This window comes from Schistocerca serialis, chromosome 8, assembly GCF_023864345.2.
Source record: "Schistocerca serialis cubense isolate TAMUIC-IGC-003099 chromosome 8, iqSchSeri2.2, whole genome shotgun sequence".
Classification (NCBI taxonomy): domain Eukaryota; kingdom Metazoa; phylum Arthropoda; class Insecta; order Orthoptera; family Acrididae; genus Schistocerca; species Schistocerca serialis.
In genome coordinates, this window is record NC_064645.1 from 316,506,764 (window position 1) to 316,529,280 (window position 22,517).

A 22,517-nucleotide genomic window follows, 5' to 3' on the forward strand; every position below is an offset into this window, starting at 1 on the left:
AAATAACATCATATACCCTCTCAACCCATTTCATTTTCTCCTCCCCTTTTGGGTGCTTAACTTACAGATGGTGCAACTTACAAATTTTTACTTAAATATAAGAAAATAATTAATAATTTATTTTGTAAATTATATCTCGACAGTAAGTGCAAAATGGCTAAGCAGGGATGGCTAGAGGACAAATGTAAGGATGTAGAGGCTTATCTCACGAGCGGTAAGATAGATACTGCCTACAGGAAACTTAAAGAGACCTTTGGAGAAAAGAGAACCACTTGCATGAATATCAAGAGCTCAGATGGAAACCCAGTTATAAGTAAAGAAGGGAAAGCAGAAAGGTGGAAGGAATATATAGAGGGTCTATACAGGGGCGATGTTCTTGAGGACAATGTTATGGGATTGGAAGAGGAGATAGATGAAGAGGAAATGGGAGACATGATACTGCGTGAAGAGTTTGACAGAGCACTGAAAGACCTAAGTCTAAACAAGGCCCCGGGAGTAGACAACATTCCATTAGAAGTACTGACAGCCTTGGGAGAGCCAGTCCTGACAAAACTTGGTGAGCAAGATGTATGAGACTGGTGAAATTCCCTCAGACTTCAAGAAGAATATAGTAATTCCAATCCCAAAGAAAGCAGGTGTTCACAGATGTGAAAATTACCGAACTATCAGTTTAATAAGTCACAGCTGCAAAATACTAACGCTAATTCTTTACAGACGAATGAAAAAACTGGTAGAAGCCGACCTCGGGGAAGATCAGTTTGGATTCCTTAGAAATGTTGGAACACGTGAGGCAATACTGGCCCTACGACTTATCTTAGAAGAAAGATTAAGGAAAGGCAAACCTATGTTTCTAGAGAAAGCTTTTGACAATGTTGACTGGAATACTCTCTTTCAAATTCTGAAGGTGGCAGGGGTAAAATACAGGGAGCGAAAGGCTCTTTACAATTTGCACAGGAACCAGATGGCAGTTATAAGAGTCAAGGACATGAAAGGGAGGCAGTGGTTGGGAAGGGAGTGAGACAGGGTTGTAGCCTCTCCCCGATTCTATTCAATCTGTGTATTGAACAAGCAGTAAAGGAAACAAAAGAAAAGTTCAGAGAAGGTATTAAAATCCATGGAGAAGAAATAAAAACTTTGAGGTTTGCTGGTGACATTGTAATTCTGTCAGAGACAGCAAAGGACTTGGAAGAGCAGTTGAACAGAATTGACAGTGTCTTGAAAGGAGGGTATAAGATGAACATCAACAAAAGCAAAACGAGGAGAATGGAATATAGTGGAATGAAATCGGGTGATGCTGAGGGAATTAGATTAGGAAATGAGACACTTAAAGTAGTAAAGGTGTTTTGCTATTTGGGGAGCAAAATAACTGATGATGGTCAAAGTAGAGAGGGTATAAAATGTAGACTGGCAATAGCAAGGAAAGCGTTTCTGAAGAAGAGAAATTTATTAACATCGAGTATTGATTTAAGTGCCAGGAAGTCGTTTCTGAAAGTATTTGTATGGAGTGTAACCATGAATAGAAATGAAACATGGACAATAAATAGTTTGGACAAGAAGAGAATAGAAGCTTTCGAAATGTGGTGCTACAGAAGAATGCTGAAGATTAGATGGGTAGATCACATAACTAATGATGAGGTATTGAATAGAATTGGGGAGAAGAGGAGTTTGTGGCACAACTTGACTAGAAGAATGGATCGGTTGGTAGGACATGTTCTGAGGCATCAAGGGATCACCAATTTGGTACTGGAGGGCAGCGTGGAGGGTAAAAATCGTAAAGGGAGACCAAGAGATGAATACACTAAGCAGATTCAGAAGGATGTAGGCTGCAGTAGGTACTGGGAGATGAAGAAGCTTGCACAGGATAGAGTAGCATGGAGAGCTGCATCATACCAGTCTCAGGACTGAAGACTACAACAACACATCAAAAACTTGCAATTGATATAAATGCAGCAGAACCAACAATATTTCCTCATATTTCATAATTTAATTAATTTTATAGGAATCTGTTGTGTAAAAAAGCTGTTTTTAGGGTTCCATACCTGAATCGGTAAAAACGGAATCCATATAGTATCTATTGCTGTCCATCTCTCTGCCTGTCTGTCTGTTAAGACTACTTGTTCTCAGGAACAGCTTGAGGCACAAAGTTTAAATTTTATCAAATACTACAGTCTGCAGTCCCTTGGTGGGGCAAAAAAATTAAGTTTCTAAGTCAATGCAGTGAAAAGTAATGGTCATTTGTCTTACATATTTTGATGCTCACAAACTCACTCATTAAAACCTAGAGATGGTCTATCTATATATAGCCGAACCTCGCGTAAGGAGCATAATTCGTTCCAGAATCTTACTCATAATGCGAAACTCTTGTTAAGCGCAACAATTTATCCCATATAAAATATGTAAAATACGATAATGCATTCGATGCAGAAAAAGTACTAAAAGTTTTATCTTATTCATGCCATTCATTCAAAGAAAGGTATACATACAATATTATGTACTGTATTATTCACAATACATAACTAATTCTTTTTTACTAGGAAGCTATCTATAGGCATTTGTTTCTGCTGATGCTTCAACACTTGATGAAAATGCAAGACAGGATCGTCAACAAATAAATTTGTAGTGTGCATAGCCACTGCTGTATTAGGGTGATGATTTTCAGTGTATGGTGCAACTGACTCCCATACTTTCAGCATTTCTCTTATTGTGCCAGAAGGTTGCTACTTTGCAGTTACCTCCTCCACCTCCTCCTCCTCCACCTCTGGAGAACTCCTCCCCACAACTTCCTGCTGTGAAGCAAACTGCAACTCCATAAGCTCTTCGGTGGTCATTTCTTGGCTGTGATCTTTTACAGGCTCATTGATATCATTGTTGTCCACTTCTGGTCCATGCTCTCGTTCAAAGATACAATCCCGTTGACTATAGGCTTCACTGGCACTGACTCAAATGCTTCAGAGTCACATTCCACAACACACTCAGACCAAAGCTTCTTCCAGGCAGAAGTGAGAGTTCTCTTGGTAATGCCTTCCCATGCCTTTCTGGTCATCTTGATGGAGGCAACAATGTACAAGTGATATTTCCAAAACTCTCTGAGAGTGAGATTGGTAGTTCATGTCAACTCAAAGCAATGGTCAAAGAGTACCTTAGTGTATAGCTTCTTAAAGTTAGAAATAATCTTTTGGTCCATAGACTGGAATAACAGAGTGGTGTTGGGAGGCAGAAATTGGATTTTGATGAACTGAAATTCTTCGAGGAGGTGGTCTTGTAGGCCTGGAGAATCGGCACGAATGTTGTGCATAACGTGCAAGACATGGAGTGGCAGATTCATCTCAGCAAATATTTTTTCACTGAAGGACCAAACATTTCATTGATCCTATCACAAAAATGATCATGTATCACCCAAGCCTTGTTGTTGGACCTCCACATCACATTTAACTGCTCATCTGGACTTCTTTAAGGCTCATGGAGTTCCTGAATGATAAATGAACAGCTGTTTAGTTTTCAAATCACCACTTGAATTGGCACAAAATAGCTGTTTGAGATGGTCTTTCATTGGCTTGTGACCAGGCAATTCATTCTCCACTGCTGTTATAAGAGGTACGCTTCGACATCTTTTTCCAGAATAGACCCATCTCATCACAATTAAAAACCTGTTGCGGCAGATAACCCTCAGAATCTACAACTAGTAAACTCTCATTTGACCTCAATCTCACCTTATTCTCATAGGGCCAACTGCACCAACATTGATCAAAAATTAACTGCAGTCAAGTTGGCATTAAACCCTGGTCAACGCAAAATTCAGTGGCACCAACCTCAATTAAAATTAATTGGGGGTGTTGTCATGGTCAAAGTTTAGTGGGGTTGGAGGGTCGACTATCTTGAATTGATTGCAACTAAAATAAAGTAAATACATAACATGGGGGTGCATTTTGATGTTTTAGATGGCATAGAGGATGAAGAAACGTTACATGTTGACCATGTAGATAATCATCACAACTGTGTTGGTGCACTTGTGGAAAGCAGAAATCCTTTCAAAGATTATGAAGAATCCATTTTTCAAAAGAAATAGCGTGGTGGGTATCAGGTCAAATCTATGATAGGTTGGACTTTTTTATTTATCAAAATAAATTCGATTGAAAGTTTGCAAAGTAATATTTCAGAGCTAGATCAGAAATGTAAGGACTATGGTATGAAGATCAGCATCTCCAAAACGAAAGTAATGTCAGTGGGAAAGAAATATAAACCGGTTGAGTGCCAAATAGAAGGAACAAAGTTGGAACAGGTGGACAGTTTCAAGTACTTAGGATGCATATTCTCACAGGATGGCAACATAGTGAAAGAACTGGAAGCGAGGTGTAGCAAAGCTAATGCAGTGAGCGCTCAGCTACCATCTACTCTCTTCTGCAAGAAGGAAGTCAGTACCAAGACTAAGTTATCTGTGCACCGTGCAATCTTTCGACCAACTTTGTTGTATGGGAGCAAAAGCTAGGTGGATTCAGATTACCTTATCAACAAGGTTGAGGTTACGGATATGAAAGTAGCTAGGATGATTGCAGGTACTGGTAGATTGGAACAATGGCAGGAGGGTGTCCACAATGAGGAAATCAAAGAAAAACTGGGAATGAACTCTATAGATGTAGCAGTCAGGGCAAACAGGCTTAGATGGTGGGGTCATGTTACACACATGGGAGAAGCAAGGTTACCCAAGAGACCCATGGGTTCAGCAGCAGAGGGTAGGAGGAGTCGGGGCAGACCAAGGAGAAGGTACCTGGATTCGGTTAAGAATGATTTTGAAGTAATAGGTTTAACATCAGAAGAGGCACCAATGTTAGCACTGAATAGGGGATCATGGAGGAATTTTATAAGGGGGGCTATGCTTCAGACTGAACGCTGAAAGGCATAATCAGTCTTAAATGATGATGATGATGAAATAAAGGTGTCTCACCCATGAACAGATTCTATTGACATTAAGGGAATATGCAACTGGTGCATTAAATAAGCAGTGTTACAACCCACAGTGGATGATTTCAGCATACTGGCTGGATTTCTTGGAGTCAGTGCTACACTAGATTGCCCTCACATGAAGATTCAGCCTCCTGGCAAACATAATACGGAACTTTTCCACAATAGAAAATAATATTTACTGCCAAACTGTCAGTGATCACTATTTAATAATGTGGCTCAGTGGCTTGGCTCTGTGCACGACAGTACAGTATTTCATAACTACACTTGCAGAGCCCAGTTTGAAAATGGGAAAATACCAGTAAGCCACTTACAAGGGAATAATGGCTTCGCATGTGGACTATACATATTGACACCACTTTCAAATCCACAGAGGGAAGCATAACACTAATACAACATGTCTCACATTCGAACAATGAACAGTGTAGAGAGAGAGTGTGGTTTTTGGGAAAGGAGATTCCCCATTTTATCTGTGGGAATAAGGTGTAATCCACAAAAAACAACAGTACTACCATATTTTTTTTGCACTCTCATATTGTCTCATTACTGCCAACCAGTTCTTAAAGGATTTCAGGTTCAATTTTAGAGAAATTGTGTGTCCTTTTCTTGCTCTCCATAGTGCAGTCTCCATATTACGAAAACAGTCTGAAAAGGCATTTAATGTTGTTGCAGTGTAGAGACAACTTAATCACAGTTAAGCTTTAAGCTTGACCATGGTACTCTTGGTTATCTTACTTTGTAACCGATTTTGGTGCAGTTGGTCCATAGAGTATAAATACTCTCTGCTGATTACGAGTGAAGATAACACGAAAGACACTTCAGTCTTTTAAATATCTAATCACCCTTGCCTTATAGATACCCCAACACTGTAGTTAATGTTACAGGGATTTTGTCTTTGTGTGTGTGTGGGGGGGGGGGGGGGGGGAGGATATTTATTAGTGAAATATCTACTTCTAGTTTTGATGGGAAATTTAAGCCCCCTGGAATAAATTTCAAAATTCCCTGTGATTTGATGGGAAGTAGCAGTTTTAGAATCTATGAATCAGTTTCTATCATAGTTACATTACTCTGATTATCATAATTCAAAAACTTAAATGATGCCTGAGTGCATAGGATCGCAAAAAATTATGCGCATTATTTTTAAACTTTGATTCAACTAACTCAAACATTATTCGATAATGATTTTAAAAAAGTTTAAATATTGGTGTTGCTAATTAGCATAGCATAAAATAAATGAAAAATCACAATAGCAAATGTGAAATTACAAAAATATTTAGACATAATGCTTAAAATATAAACATTCTCAAAAGTTTTGGAATCTCAGGACTGCTATCTTGCTAATACCATTATGCCTGTCTGCAGCTCAATACGGGCAGCAATCTGAAGTGCGGCAGGGAAGGGGGATGGATATCGGGATATGGGAGGGGGTGGAGGGGGGGAGGAGGAGAAGAGTACTGTGTGACAGAGCACGCAGGGATTAGAAGGCAGCAGGTGGATAAGGCTGCCAGATGCAGCATCGAGAAGCTGTGGGGGAAGAGGGGGGAACGGGGAATGGAAATGGAGAGGATGGGTTGATAGACTGCGGCAAACAATGAGGGTGGGGAGGCATTAATTGGGAGAAGATGATAGGACAGTGGGGGTGGAAACTGTTGGGTGGAGTGTGTGGGGACAGTAGGTTATTGCAGGTTGAGGCTGGAGTAATTTCTGGAGAGGAGGCTCTGTTATGAGGATAACTCCCATCTGTTGAGTTCAGAAAAGCTGGTGGTGGAGGAGAGGATTCAGATGGCCCAAGTTGTGAACCAGTTGTTTAAGTCAAATATGTTATGTTCAGCTGCATGTTATGCCACAGGATTGTTCACTTTGCTCTTGGCCACAATTTGATGGTGGCCATTCATCCTGGTGGTCAGCTGGTTGGTAGTTGTACCAATACAAAAAGCTGTGCATGTCATATACCAGTTCTCCTGCAGTCATTGCACAGGTTTTTATGTTGGTATGACTAGCAACTAACTGTCCACTGGAATTAATTGGCAACCCCAAACTGTGGCCAAGGGCAAAGTGGACCACCTTGTTACACAATATGCAGCTGAATCTAACATGCTTGATTTCAGTGACTGCTTCACAACCCGGGCCATCTGAATCCTCTTCTCCACCACCATATTTTCTGAACTGTGCAGATGGGAGTTATCCTTAAAATACATTCTCCACTCTGAAATTATCCCAGCCTCAACCTGCAATAACCTACTGTACGCACACGTTCCACCCAACAGTTTGGCCCTCTCTGTCCTATGACCTACTCCCAATACGTCCCCTCACCCTCACTGTTTGCTGCTCTCTGCCAGTGCACCCTCCAGTCTTTTTCTCTCTCTGCTCTTCTCCTTTTCTTCTTGCTCCTGCCCCTCCCCCAATCCCAGCTCCCGTCTCCCACAGTCTCAAGCAGCATCTGGCAGCCTTGTCCTGCTGCATTGTAGTCCCAGCACGCTCTTGTCAGACAGTGCTGTTCACTTCACCACCCATGCCATGCCCTACCATCCCTCCCCCTTCCCTACCCTACTCCAGATTGCTGATTGCTAGTTTGATAAGAGTGGCCAGAGATAGTGGTAATGTGTGCATGATATGTGCCGGCTTGAGTAAACATGTGGGGGTTTTCCTTCAGAAGGCTCTAGCTGAGAGCTCAGTATGTAACAGTCTTTTTGCTCTTTAAAAATATAACTTCAATATTTTTAACCAACTCTTTAAGGCTGACAATCTCCACAAATCATGTTAACACAACATGAAAGTTGCCTTCTCTTGGTGCACAATAAATGGTATTCCTAATATCCCATTTTTCTATGAAACAGAAAGTATGTGTACCTTTTTCCCTGGCTTGATTGTTAATACATGTTTTATTACAATAATGAATTTGATTATCATTACATATCTTTTTGGTCAAATGGAACATTTTGATCTTGAGCTGTGAACTAACTGTCGTAAGGTTTCTAACAGCATACCACATAAACCACTCACCATAGCCCACTTCAGTGTTAGTGTATGCCAGCATTGTACTCTGAAATTTGTTCATTTGTTAATTTATTGCTTCATTGTCTTCTGCAGATTCCATAAAGAAGGAGAACCTTCAGGAATGTGAAAATAGCCAAAGCATAAAGTACCAAACAACTAGGAAGTCATAGAAACTTTATCTGTATACTGTATTAACAAGGAACTTTATTATACTGCTTGACACTAGTAATGCATATTCCATCTAAATTTATTCTATTAAATTAGAAAGAAATTTCCTATGCTGAAAAAAGCTGCTGCCTGCTCAATTGTACTATAGAGCTGCTGTTTATCTGCTGTTGCTAACATAATATTTATGTGATTACAATGGTACTATTTACATTGTAAGTACTGACTGAGTTCTTACTGCTTGTCATACAGCTTTATAACAAACTGCTGCTAACAGAACTTTGCAGTCCTTGACTCTAGGTATTCAGATAATTCGTAAGGCAAATAGCTAATGAGGTTTTATAAATTGGGTTTCCAATTTATTGCTTTATGGGAGAGAGGAGCTTGTTGACTGTCTTCCCACCAGAGTACACAAGGAGACAAAGTTTGCAGGGAAATTATTTTTGTGTTTTTTGCTGTAACTATTTAAATCTTAGTTCGGCTTAAGACTTCAGCTGTTTGTTGTGAACTGCTTGTAGGCATGTTCAGCTTCCACCTGAGCTGTGTCTCATAAGGTTGAGTTTGGACCCTTGATTAGTATACTTGTATCATCATCAAACAGTGAAGCTTTAGAACCACCCTTTAAAGTAATTGTAAGTTCATTTATGTGGTTTAAGAACAAGGCTGGACAAAATACTAATCCTCGTGAGAGCTCACTTGTTACAGTCCCCCTTCAGATGTTAGTTTCATGCCTGTGATGGGCTGTCAGTGAGGCTTCATCTAGGCAACAAACTGCACCAACAGGATAATAATTTTTGAATAGCTCTTCAAGGGCTTCATTTGTGAAGTCCTGTATGGCTCTCTTTGTGGATAATCCTTCAAAAATGCTGAACTATGAGGCAGTTAACAAGTTTTACTCAGTTAAATGAGTCAGTACTCTATTGTAGGCTACTTTCTCAAACATTTTTGAAAAATATTGGAAGAAGTTACATAGGTCGGTATTCAGAGGTGGTTTACTTTTTCCCAGTTCTGAAGATGGTAGATATGACACAACATTTAAGTTTGCGAAGAATTATCCTCTGAGTCACTGACTGATTACAAGTTTAGTAGTTTTTAGTGGCCTGATGAATTTTGTAATGTGCATGGGTGATATTTTTTGAAATTAATGGCTGTTGGTGATACATGCAGTGTCTGTCCAAGCAAATGTAATGCATCTGTATTTGGTTGTTTATTGCTGGGTTTAGTGTTTGTAACCACTGGGGGTGGGGGGTTAATCAGTGAATTTTGTAGATATTGGTTTGAAAGTGTCACAATTTCTCCCAGAACTATTTTCTGGGGTTCAGTTCTGTTTAGGTCACTATTTTTATTTGTTTCTTGTTTAATAATGTTACAGATAGATTCTGAATCTAAATCAACATCTACATCTATGTCTATACTCTGCAAACCACCATGAAGTGCATGGCAGAGGGTACGTCCCATTGTATCAGTTATTAGGGCTTCTTCCTGTTCCATTCGTATGTGGAGCATGGGAAGAATGATTGTTTGTGCTGTATTCTGCTGCTAGTGTGTGTGAATCTGAGTGCACTGAGTGTAGTATCACCAAGTGTATGTATTTAAATCAACTGCCAACTGTATCAGCATGGGCTAGACACTAGAGTCCACCTGTAGGAAGCGTGCACTTGACATAGTCTCCTCTGCACCACCTACTGACGACTCACATCTTTAAACATGCAGAGCAGCACTGACTCACTCTCACTATGTTCTTTTAGTTTGTACTGCTCACATCAGTTGCTCTTTGTGTCACTTATGTCACATCTCCTGTATGATTCTTTTGTCTTGTTAACATGTGGAGGCAGTGGTAAACATGCAGGCTCAGCACTGAGAAGATCTAGGCTGAAGTACCAGCATCATTGTTCTCTGTTTCTATCTTATCCTGTTTTGTCCAACATCCAGCATGGCCTAAATGCTGGGATACTTGTAATGATTGCCAGAAGAAAAGCCACATCACTTCAGTGTGTCATTCACTGAAGGTTGCTCAGGATATAGACAAGGATGTAAACTGTGTCTCCAGTGCTTGTGACGTCTCCCAAATTTTTTATCAAGTTGAGTGTTTTTCACAAAGTGCTCTGACTACAGGTTGTCACAGGTGCTGCGGTCGTGTGCTGAATTTTTCTGCTCATGTTTCTTTGAAATCTATGGCTCGCCCTCATTTTTATTGTTCACATCCTATTTATGTCACCCTGAAAGATCAAGTGAAAGCAGAATTAGGCAGACTGCAATCTCTAGGGTTGGTGCAATTGCAGTGTTACACAGCTTATGCTTAATTACAGACTTACTATTTTATCAGTTGATTTGTTTTCACCACGTAACGTCCACTGTTTACATCCTTCTTCGTTGCTGAGCGATGTATCACTTTTCGTTCTGACGCTGCAACTCTTCCTTTCCTATATCTTTACTACTTTTTATCTATATAAATGATGAACTATTGGTTTTGCCATTTAACAACTTTTTAATAACTGTGGAAGTATTACAGGCATCGGGTCCCACCTAATGTTTCACCCGCCTATACGTTTTACATGAACCTTTCAAGACTCGATCGATCTGTTTACAAAGAGAAAGCAGAATATCTCTTCCTTTGACATTGCCCAACAACGACCTAGGAAGCTCGATGCCCTCACGGCCCAGGCTCTTCCATGGCTCATGGTAGTTTGCACCATTCGTTTTATTCCTTGCCCACTTGCCGCTACATCGTACTTTCGTGGTGATCGTTGGGCAATGTCTTCCATGTTATCTGCAACATAAATAAACTTTCTTCCCACAGTATTTCTGAAAACCCAAAAACAAACTTAAAGAACATAATAATAATAACTGTTCTTACAATTATTCGTATAAGTCTTGGTCGATTTAATGAGGGGTGGGACAGGTCTAAGCCTTGTGACACCACACAATCTGTTATGGCTAGTGAATGGTCATCTCCACTAATTGTACTATGGAAACCATCAGGGAAACTTCACCTCTGTGGCAACTTCGGTACTACTGTCAATGTGCAATTGATCATGGATAGATATCCTCTCCCACACCAGGAGGAGCTGTTGGCAAAATATCAGGTGGCCAGTACTTATCTAAAATTGACGTGTCTGAGGCTTATCTGCAGGTTCCTGTGGACGAACAGTCTCAGCAAGTTCTCATTTTGAATACTCCTTTTGGTCTCTGTCAATATTTGCATCTTCCTTTTAGTGTGGCTAGTACCCCTGATATTTTCCAATGATGTGTAGAGCAATTGACTATGCCTGTGCCGGATTGCATTAATTAACTGGATGATATCATTGTCATGGGCTCCTTCCCCACTGATAACTTGAAAAATTTGCCTACTTTGTTTTCTATCTTACAGTCCGCAGGCTTATGGTGTCACCTCACAAAATCTCAGTTTTTTTCAACCTTCTGTTGTTTATTTTGGGTTTGAGGTCTAGCGGCATGATGATTGTCCTCTAGCAGACCACACCTCCTCTGTTATGTCTATGCCTCACCACTCGTCCATGAAGGAGCTTCAGGCCTTCCTAGGGAAGATAGCCAACTACTGTAAATTCCCACCAGGACAGCCATGCTGACCCACATGTTGCATGTCTTGCTACACAAGAATATGCCTTTTTACTGGAGCCTGATTTGCAAATGTGCTTTTCAAATGTTGAAATCCAAACTACTCTCAGCTCCTTGTATACCTTCATTCTCTCTGGACCAGCATATAGTTCTGGTGACTGAAGCTTCAGAGTATGCTCAGCGTCGTCCTATTGCATTGATATGCTGATGGCTCTGAACGACATGTTGCTTTTGCCTCTAAATCTCTCACTCCAGCCCAGCAGCATTACTCTCAGATGGAAAAAGAGGCTTTTGCTATAGTATATGCTCTCCAGAAATTTCATGTTTTTTTGTATGGCTCTAAGTTTCACTTCACTACTGATCATAAACCCCTGGTTCCTTGTTTAACCCTCAGACTTCCTTGCCTGACAAGGCAGCGCACTGACTATAATGCTGGGTGCTGTTCTTGTCGCGCTACAATTACAAAAACCATGCCAATGTGAACAGCTTTTCCCACTTTCCTTTGGGTCCTGATCCCAACTTTGATCATGAAGAATTTGCTTTGCTTCCATCTTGATAGTGAAACGCAGGCCATGGTTGAGGGTTTTCCAATTACGAGCTCGTGCATAGCAGCTACCATTGCCGCTGACCTGGTTCTCCACCAGGTAGTTTGGTTTGTTCAACAAGGCTGGCCAGATAAACTTCCGGGTCAGGTTTTGGGCCCCCTGTACAACTATTTTTCCCGATGGTATTGCCCCTCTGTTTTTGACACGTTTTGCTGTTGTCCATGGAAGATCTTTCTCCCTTAGTAGACAATCCCACAGTGTTATGGCATGAGGTTCTAATGCCTTGTCCACTATGGCCATTGTGCACTAAAGTGTTAGCTAGAAGACACGTTTTTTGCCAGGGATTAATGTCAAAATTGTCCATTTTGTCATGTCTTAAGTTCCCAGAGCATCTCTGTCTCCTTGGCCTACTCCACACCAGCCATGGGAACGCATTCGCGTAGACTTGGCAGTCCCTTCTTGAATTCCTATTGGCTCTTGGTTGTTTTCCTGATTTTCTTACATTCTCCAGTGTGCATTGATGTTGACTGAGGTCACAATTCTTACACTTTCGAAGTTTTTTCTATTGAAGGGCTGCCTTGTACCTTAGTTTCTAATAATGGGCCCCAGTTTGCTTCCACCTTTCAATGTTTTGTTCCTGTTATGGCATTTATCATGTTGCAGCTTCACCATTCCATCCTCAATCAGATGGTGAGGCGGAACAACTAGTGCATACGTGCAAATTCGGAACGAAAAAGTTCGTTGAGTATTCTTTGCCGGATGACACCCTTCTCTGTTTTATGAGCACCCATTGCTTCACGCCCATGGGGGAGAAGAGCCCAGCTGAGATGCTTCACAGCTGGCAGCCACGCAGGCTCCTGCACCTTCTGTGGTGTGCACTGTGTGTTGTCACCCTGGGGTTCCAGCTTCCCAGTGCTGGCCGCTGGTCCGTCTCCAGCCTTGTGTCCATTCCCGCAGCCCACTTTTCCAGTCAGACCACCTCCACCAGTGCCCTCGCCATCATTGCCAGTAGATCCAGTGCTATCTCCTCTACACTGGGACCTGCCCACTGATGATGATGCAGAGAGGGTGGCGGAACCCTCCTTCCTGGTGCAGTCATCGGGTGCCACATGGGCCCATTGGCCTCAGGCATGCGCGCATCTCTGCACATTTTGGTCCTACACTCCGACGCTTGCCGGCACATCGTCCTGCCCCCACCGTTGGCAACTGCTGCCACCACTCCATATCCAATGGATACGTCTCTCGTCAGGCTGCCAGTGTCTCCTCTATGACCCAGGCACCCTCTTTGCACAAGGGAGAGGTGTGCTGTATCCTGCTACTAATGCGTGTGAGTGTGTGTGTGCCAAGAGTAGTGTCACTATGCATGTGTACTTAAATTAACTGCCAACTGTATCAGCATGGGCTAGCCGTTAGAGGCCACCTGTAGGAATTATGCAAACCACATGATCTCTGCTGTGCCAACTATCGGCAACTCGTGGCTACATGCACGTGGGGCAGCACTGACTCACTCTCACTATATTCTTTTAGTTTTTACTGCTCACGCCAGTTGTTCTGCGTGTCACTTATGTTGCATGTTCTGTGTGATTCTTTTGTCTTGTTACGTGTGGAGTCATGGGAGTTTTATTTCTGTTATTGTTCAGAGTTTTATGAATAAAGCAATATTCGAGTTACTTAGATGGGTTTCATATATTATTCGTTTTCTACAGTTTGAATACTCCTGTGTGTGCTGCAATTGTTATTGTCTTATTCTTGAAGTTTTATTTTTTAACTTAGTTACTGGGGACACAGTGTAAGATTTACAATGCTGGTGTAATAGAGTTTCAAAATTTGATTACTGCTTTTTCGCTGAATTACATAGAGTTCTCTCTTCCTAGCACAAGATACTTTAATCAACCCCTTATCATTGCTTCTGCTCAGTTTTGTCCTTATTTATTTTACAGGAAAATAGACTTGAACTGATGTTGGAATTTGTTGAAAAAAAAGATAAAAATTTTCCACCCAGTGCTTGCTTTATAAATTTCTCCCCAGCATTCTTTCCATAATTTCTCTCTAAATGTTGTTATTGAGTCATTGCTTATGATTCTGTGACACAATACTTTTCTCCTATGATATGTATCTAACTGGTCAATAAATTTTATTGTTAACATTTGTCCATCGTGTTAAGATAAACCATTGGCCATTAGTTTCATAGATAAATCAGTGCAGTATCTTGGGTCTACATTGTGTCCTCCAATCATCATAGGGAATTTTGATGTGGAAAATAATCCAGAACTGGACACCAACAAGTCGAGGTGCTCAGAACTATCTAACCAAAAATCAGTTTTAAACTCTCCACAAACAGTGATTTTTCAGTTAATTATGTCCAGTGTCTGTGCCAGTAACTGTCCTGGAAATGTACTACATTTTCTCATTCCATATGGAGACCTCATGTGCTATAATATTACTCTGTGACTCTACCTAACAATGATTTCTCTGCCTGTTTTGTCAAATTTTGCTCAGCATTAAAAGCAAATTGAGTAGAGAAGTCTTGTGCTGCCGTAAGGCAACTAAACAAATTAAAGAAAAATAAAAAAGCAGTTGATTATTTGTGTGTGAATGTGTGTGTGTGTGTGTGTGTGTGTGTGTGTGTGTGTGTGAGAGAGAGAGAGAGAGAGAGAGAGAGAGAGAGAGGGAGGGAGGGAGGGAGGGAGGGAGGGAGGGAGGGAGGGAGTCTAAAAAAGTAAATGAGTTACCACAAAATAAATGAAACTAACACGTTGGGTTTGTTTTGACAGAAGCATTCATGGCAATTACAGAAAAAGATGCCAAAAAACGTGCTGAAGATAGAAGACAGCGCAGGGAAATAGCCGACAACTTTAAGAAACAAGCTAATGCTGCATTTGGTGAAAAGGATTATGCAAAGGCTTTAGATTTATACAACAAGGTACATTTTTATTCAAATAGCAATGAAGTGCTGTAATATTCTAGTTAATGTACATCTTTGAACACTTTAACCTGCCAAACTCAGTAACACTGGTGTTATGGTAGGGGTTGTATCCACTGTTTATTGTATTTTTATCTTATTACTGATCATAGTGTCATTTTGGTTGTCGTCTCAATTCCACTTGCTAGCAAAATAAATATCTCAATAAAGCTAACTGAATAGAACAAACTTTTTCTGCTTTTTCTGAATAGTGATTAATGATGCTAGTGCATGATGAATCACCGCTGTGTTACAGTGAATAGTAAGAAACAGTATTCTGTTAATTAACTGAATTTTCTGTCACTGCTTCACCAATAATATTACATAGGAAACACTTTTCTGATGTTCTGCAAAATGTTATCTATTTAATCACGAACTTGCTTTTGGCTTCTTAGGGCATCATCACGTCACAACTGGATGACACAACCACAGATGAAATGACATGTAACTTACACAGGTGTCACTAATACAGAAGATAGAAAAAATAATGAGATATATGGTGTTTGTAAAGGAAAGTATCACAGTTTTAGCATATTGAGGTGTTAGGTATCTGCCAGATATCAGCGTTGTTTGTGCACAATATTTTGACAACATTACTCGTTATCTTCACCTGGTGCTACTTGAGATTGCTTGTTGAGTGGAATGGATATTTATACTTAAGGCTTCCATGGTCAGTTCCAGGCATTCTGCCTGCAGTTCACTCCTGCTAGAAGTGTCCTTAGGTGCTCCCTCTGTGGTCTGTAGCACCAGGCCAAGTTTTGGCATTCTGTCTTTGATCCGGTGCACCCGTCCCTGTCAAGCATTCCATTTTTGGTCTGATATAGTTGCAGGTATTCCCTCTGCAGTCTGTTCTTGCTAGAAGTGTCTTTAGGCATTCCCTCTTCATTCCAGTGCACCAGGCTAAGTGCTGGCAATCTGTCTTCAGTTCCATGCACTGGCATCCTATTTTTGGTCCGGTGCAGTACCAGATGTTCTGTCTGTGGTCTGCTCCCACTAGAAGCATTCTCAGGCATTCCCTCTTCAGTCTGTTGCATCAGACTGAGTGCTGGCATTCTCTCTTCAGTCTGGTGCAGCTGCCCATGCACAGACATTCTGTTTGCAGTCTGGTGTTCTGTCTGTGGTATGCTCCCACTAGAAGCATGCTCAAGCATTCCCTCCTCAGTCTGATTCACCAGATGAAGCACTGGCATTCCGTCTTCAATCTGGTGCACCTGTCCATGTGGTGGCATTCCCTTTTCAGCCTGGTGCGGTGCTAGGTGTTCCATCTGTGGTCTGCTCCCACTAGAAGCAGTCTAAGCATTCCCTCATTGGGCCAGTGTGCCAGGCTGAGTGCTGGTGTTTTATCTTTGGTCCACTGAACACCCACATGTGTGGTAGCATTGTATTTTTAGTCCCATGTGGTTACAGGTGTTCCTTCTGCAGTCCACTTTCATTAGAGTTGTCCCTAGGTGTTTCCTATTCACTTCCGTGCACCTGACCAAGCTCTGGTGTTCTGTCTTCAGTCTTGTACACCTGCCCAGGTGCTGGCATTCCATTTTTGGTGTGGCGCAGTACTAGGTGTTTTTCTCTGTGGTTTTCTCCCACTAGAAACGTTCTTAGGCATTCTCTCTATGGGTCGGTGTGCTAGGCCGAGCACTTGTGTTTCGTCTTTGGTCCGGTGCACACATCCATGTGTTCGTGTTCCATTTGGGTCTGGTATGGTTGTAGGTGATTCCCCTGCTGACTGATGCAGCTGGTGCTCGGTCAGGGGTTCATTCCCATTGTTCAAATTCTCAGTTCTTTTTGTAGAATTCTGCTGCTGCCCCCAACTGCGTTTTCAGTGATTCCAGCGCAGGATCCCAGGCTCTATTGAGTCGGTACCCAACATCAAGATTCATGAGGTTTTCCATTACCTATATGTCTATACAGTCTCTTACAGTGGTATATGGAGGTCTGTGCCACAACATGTATTTCATCATCGTTCATGGAATGATTGCGTTCCCGACGGTGCTAAGCAATGACTGATTTAGTTGCCTGTCTTAGCTGACTTTACCTTTGATGTTCTTTGTGTATGTTGTCCACATAACTAATTGGTTGGCCAATTTATGACATGCCAAATTGGCAAGGCGTATTATAAATTGCTGGTTTTTTGTAGTCAGGCCATCTTTCACATTTTCCTGTACTCTTGGTAGGTAGATAGACCACACACTTGATCGTATTCTTCCTGATAATTCTGCTGATTTTGTCAGAAACAGATCCCACATGGGGGAGGCACACCACAGTCTTTGCTTCATCTCGCTCTTCTTCTGGATTGTGTGGCAAAGGGGCTGGTTGAAGGACCTTCTGCATCCGTTTGGCTGCATATCCATTTTTTCTGGACACTGATTGTAGATACTCTATTTCTGCTGCCACTTACCTGGGTCTGACAAAGTGTGTGCCCTGCAAACCAACATCTTCTGGCCTAGAGACTGACAGCTGCTGGCTTGCAGATATAAATCATTGTTTGGAGGTTTGCAATATACACTGTGACCAAACAACCCATCTGCTATCATTTTTACAAGTACATCCAGAAATGGTAACTGGCCATCCTTTTCCAGTTCAGTGGTGCACTTAATATTTTTTGGGTGGCATGAGCTAAGATGTTCCAGAAACTCATTGAGCCTGTCCCTGCTAAGATGCCAGATAAGAAAGGTATTGACAACATACTTGCAGCAGTACATGGGTTTGTATCTAGCCATCTCTAATGCCTCCTCTTCAAATTCTCCATGACCAAACTGGCAACCACTGTGCCCTTGGCTACACCTTCTGTCTGCTCACAATATTTCTCCCATGAAGAAAACAAGTTGAGGTCAGTGTATGCTGGAAGAGGTCCAAGGAAACATCATTAAATTTCTCTGCAATCAGTTCCAATTAGTCTCTCAGTGGTACCTTACTGAACAGGGATACCACATCAGAACTGACCATTATATTAGATCTTGTGATATGTAGTTGCTTGAGACGTTGCAAGAACTCCTCCAGTTTGTGGACATGGTGAGTACCTTTCCACATATGGGAACAGCAGTTTATTCAAGTTCTTGGCTGTTGGGTATGTTGATGCACCAGTTTTGATGATAATTGGGTGGAGTGGCACACCATCTTTGTGTACCTTTGGTGGCCCATATACTGTAGGTGGAACTGGTGCTCTCGATTGTAACTGTTTGATAATCTTGTCAGACATACCCATTTCCTTCAAGAGAGCCCTGGTCTTCTCGTCCACTTTATCTGTAGGGTCACATTCCAAAAGTCTGTGTGTGGCATCCTCCAGAAATTCTCTCACTTTCTTATCATGATCAGCCTGCTGCAAAATGACTGTGGAGTTTCCTTTGTCTGCTGGCCACACCATGGTTCCACATTCTTCCCAGAGCCTCTTGAGTGCAAGGACTGCCAAATTTGGTGGACGTGTGTTGGATACTTGTGCCACTGCACTAATGGAATCTGAAATGGGCACATTTCTAGGGGCACCCTGCTGAGTGCCTTCAGAGCTGTGTCATAAAATTTCTTACCACTTAGGTTGATCACAGTATGAGTGTCCTCCATCTGCTGTGCTTTCTTACTCATGTGGTCAAACATCATAAACTGGCATTGTGAGACATTCTTCATGGTGTACCCCACTAGTGACCAAGAGGCACTGTCTATCCAGCCCAAATCTTCACCTGCTAAGGAGCCTGCCACACACAAGCGGAGGAGTAAGAGCTTCCTGGTTATCCCATCTAGCCTGTGATGCATATCTTGAATCCTCTTTCTCAAAAGTGCCATGCGTGCCTGACATTTTATCTTGCTCACCACTTTAAAGTTAATGTGATGCTTAATCCCAGCAAAAACTGGTACAACATTTCCATCTTGACGTCCCAGCAGGAAGGGAACTCAGCATCATCCCTTTTCTCTGTTGAAACTTGTCTAGCTTCTTAATACTTCAGCCAGGTTACTCGTTTTCTTCACATATGGAGTTGAGCAAAGAAGAAATGCACCTGTTTGGCACAGATGCATGTGCTGTGAGACTAGAGATTATGGAATCAGAAGAGATCCATCAAGGTGCCAGTCATGTTGAGGCTTCACGCCAGCAAGTTTGTCAAGTGTGGACTTCCCATATCCATCTCATTCTTCCCCTTCTGTCAAATCATACCACAAATCATCACATTCTCCTTCATAAAACCAACAAATTTCTTTGGACATCTGAACTGTTCACTGCCAACAAGGTGTAGCTGAGCAGAGTACTCCCAACCCCACCCCTCCGAGAACAGGGACTTATTCAATCCGGGACCCTTGGCACTTCTCAGTGACATGCAGCTGTGTAGTTCAGGGCTGGTGAACTGTGGTTAACCTAAGGGTGCCAATGACATGGGCTCAGCACCCCTTCAGTCCAGCTTGGTGGTAATGCCTCCTCCCACACCATTCCAGCATCAAGGCAAATCAACTAAAGCCAGAGCATCAAACCAATCTCCTCACAGGGCCCCACATTAAAAGGGTCATGCAACAACGCACATTCACTAAATACCACATACAGACTCCAAAATCACTAATCCTGCTGCTCTTCTAAAAAGAAACAGTTATTAAACACAGCATTCAAAGAAGCTTTGCAGACTGTTCTCCCTCTGAGGCAACTGCTAGAAACTGAAGAAGAAAGTGAAATGGACCAGTGCTATGTTTTATTCATTCATACTCAGAATGGATTCCATAACAACCTAGTATATGTTGAGGACCATGAATCCACTATGCCACATACAGAACAATAAATGGAGAACCAAGTGCCTCCTTTTATAACTTACCAAACTGCAGGCTACATTGACATAATAAAAGAGCTCAAATCTCTTTTAAAAGACAGTTTCACATGCTCCCACAAAGAGGGAAACATAAGATATCAATTTGACAACCCAACAGTTTACCAATAACATCCTGAAATATTTTTGGACCAAGCAAATACCATACCACACTTATGATTTACAATCAAAACAGTTCTTCATAGTCACACTCAGGGAACTTCTTTATGATGTTCCATTAGATGACTTGCATGAAGGCACTACTAGAAAAAGTTTTCAAGTGCAGTCAGTCATCCGAATGTTCAATAATGATGTCAAAGCAGCAAAGTAATTCATTCCAAATGACAATTATACATAGCATAAATTTTGAATACCCCAAACGCAAAGGAAATCTATGAAAAGAGATATGTTCTCCACATGTCATGTATAATAGAATCCTACTGCAAAGTATCAGAGATAACCCTGTGTTACCAGTGTCAAAAATTCTGTCATGGCCCCAGAAGTGATGTGTAGGAAACTAAAATGTGTCAAGCGTGCTGGAAACTACTTAACAAAACTCTGCTCCAAACCAGCAAAAACTGTAGCTATATGCTGTAATTGCATTGGAGACAATGATGCAAACTACAAACAATGCCCTGCAAGACTAAAACTGCAGGAAGCCTCAACAATAAGAAGAAGAAACAAACAGCAAATGGTCCTCAGCCACTCCCATGAGCCAACTTAGCAAACTTTCTGATATTAAACAAAAAGCAGCTCCTGAAAACCCCCCTACATCAACCTGTTGCAGAAAATAATTGTTCAACAGATCCTGTTCTGTCCTCTTCTGCTTGGTAGGGACAATCTGTCACTACCCAACAGACTCCAACATCCCACCAACATGTATTCCACACTGCCCAGCAGGAAACACTTACTGCTGCCCATCAGCAACCCACTCCAGCCACAACACAGTGATATCCTTACCCTCATCAGAAACTATCACAACAAATCCTGCCAGCTCAACCCAATCGTACACTGTCATTCTTACCAACCAATCTGGAACTCTCCAAGCACCTATTAGACTTAGCAAGTGTTTTGCACCAATTCAATATACCAACACTATTTGAAATAGTTTGTATGGCAGTACAACTCAATAGTGTTGCAGATGCATTATTATAATAGTATCAACAGGTATAAATTACTTCAGTGATGATACAAAATAATCATACAAAAATCATTGCACTGATATCAGAAACTCACCTCAAGCCTGCAATAGATTTTACTGTTAGAAACTACTTGCCCCTGTAGAGGAATTCTAGTCCTCATCAAAAACATCTCCTACCATTGAATTTCCACTCCCGTTCCAAACAATAATGAAGCTGCTGCAATAGAAACACACTTAGGCCATATTCTCACTATCCTCTCAGCAGCTTACCATCAGCCAACCAATCCTCTCCTCTCACCAGACCTGGAAACTTTGTTTATGACATCAAATCAATTTATCATTGGTGGTGACCCAAACAGCAAACATAAAACCTGGGGCTGCCAAACTTCGCACAGAAACAGAAGAATTCTACTGGAATACATAGAAAATAATGACAATATTACATTTGTTGCTCCAAATGAACAAACACACTACCACTTTAGAGGAATTTGTTGTCCAGATATTTTGAATATATTGCTACTCAAAAACATCGATGGGCAATATACTGTAACCAAATCAAATTACTTAGCTGGAGTATGAGACAACTGTTGTCTGGATCCAACCAACATGGCTTATGCTGATGCACAAAGATCTCCATTCATCTGAACCACTGATTGGCCAAAACACAAGCAATAATTAGTCTAGCACCACAAACAAGAAATCCAAAACTTAACAAGGAATACAGAAATCAACACTGTCATAGACAAGTTCATGAAAACTGTCAATGTATGCTACAGTACCTCAAAATGCAAAACCATATTAACAAATAGATGATGAGATCTCCCTCCAGAGGTACAATTTCTCATACAATCAAAACACAGATTTTGTAAAAGATGGCAACTGTACCATGATTCCATTGATTAGTTTAGATTTGTACTTGTTCCATAGATCATGAATACGACACTTCGTAATGATGTGGAATGTATCAGGTTAATAAAAAGTGTCTATACAAGATATTACATTACACAAAATATTACATGGAACTTATTTCGTTTGTGTGTGGGGTGGGGAAATTACCCACTTACTATATCTAAAAATTCATCTAATGAGTAGAAGGAGTTGCCATTTAGAAATTCTTTTAATTTCCTTTTAAATGCTATATGGCTATCTGTCAGACTTTTGATGCTATTAGGTAAGTAACCAAAGACTTTTCTGGCAGTATAGTTTACCCCCTTCTGAGCCAAAGTTAGATGAAAAGAATTGTGGAAGACCTATCTAAAGAACTCCAAAACAGTCTCCAGCTGACCAGGAATGACAAATCACAGAAGCTGCAAAATAACTCAGACAAACTATGGAAACTAATTAAAAAACAGCACAGACTGATTCATGGACCCAGTGCATTAGTCTACTTACCACAA

At 41.3% G+C, this 22,517-nt stretch overlaps 1 protein-coding gene across 1 annotated transcript in view; it reads left to right on the plus strand.

The window, feature by feature from the left end:
* Positions 1 to 22,517, plus strand: part of LOC126416194 (tetratricopeptide repeat protein 12-like) — a 125,571-nt gene that overhangs the window by 30,694 nt on the left and 72,360 nt on the right. The window contains exon 3 of the mRNA XM_050083782.1: positions 15,017 to 15,165. Coding sequence (XP_049939739.1) covers positions 15,017 to 15,165 — 149 coding nt within the window. The remainder of the gene's footprint in view (positions 1 to 15,016; positions 15,166 to 22,517) is intronic.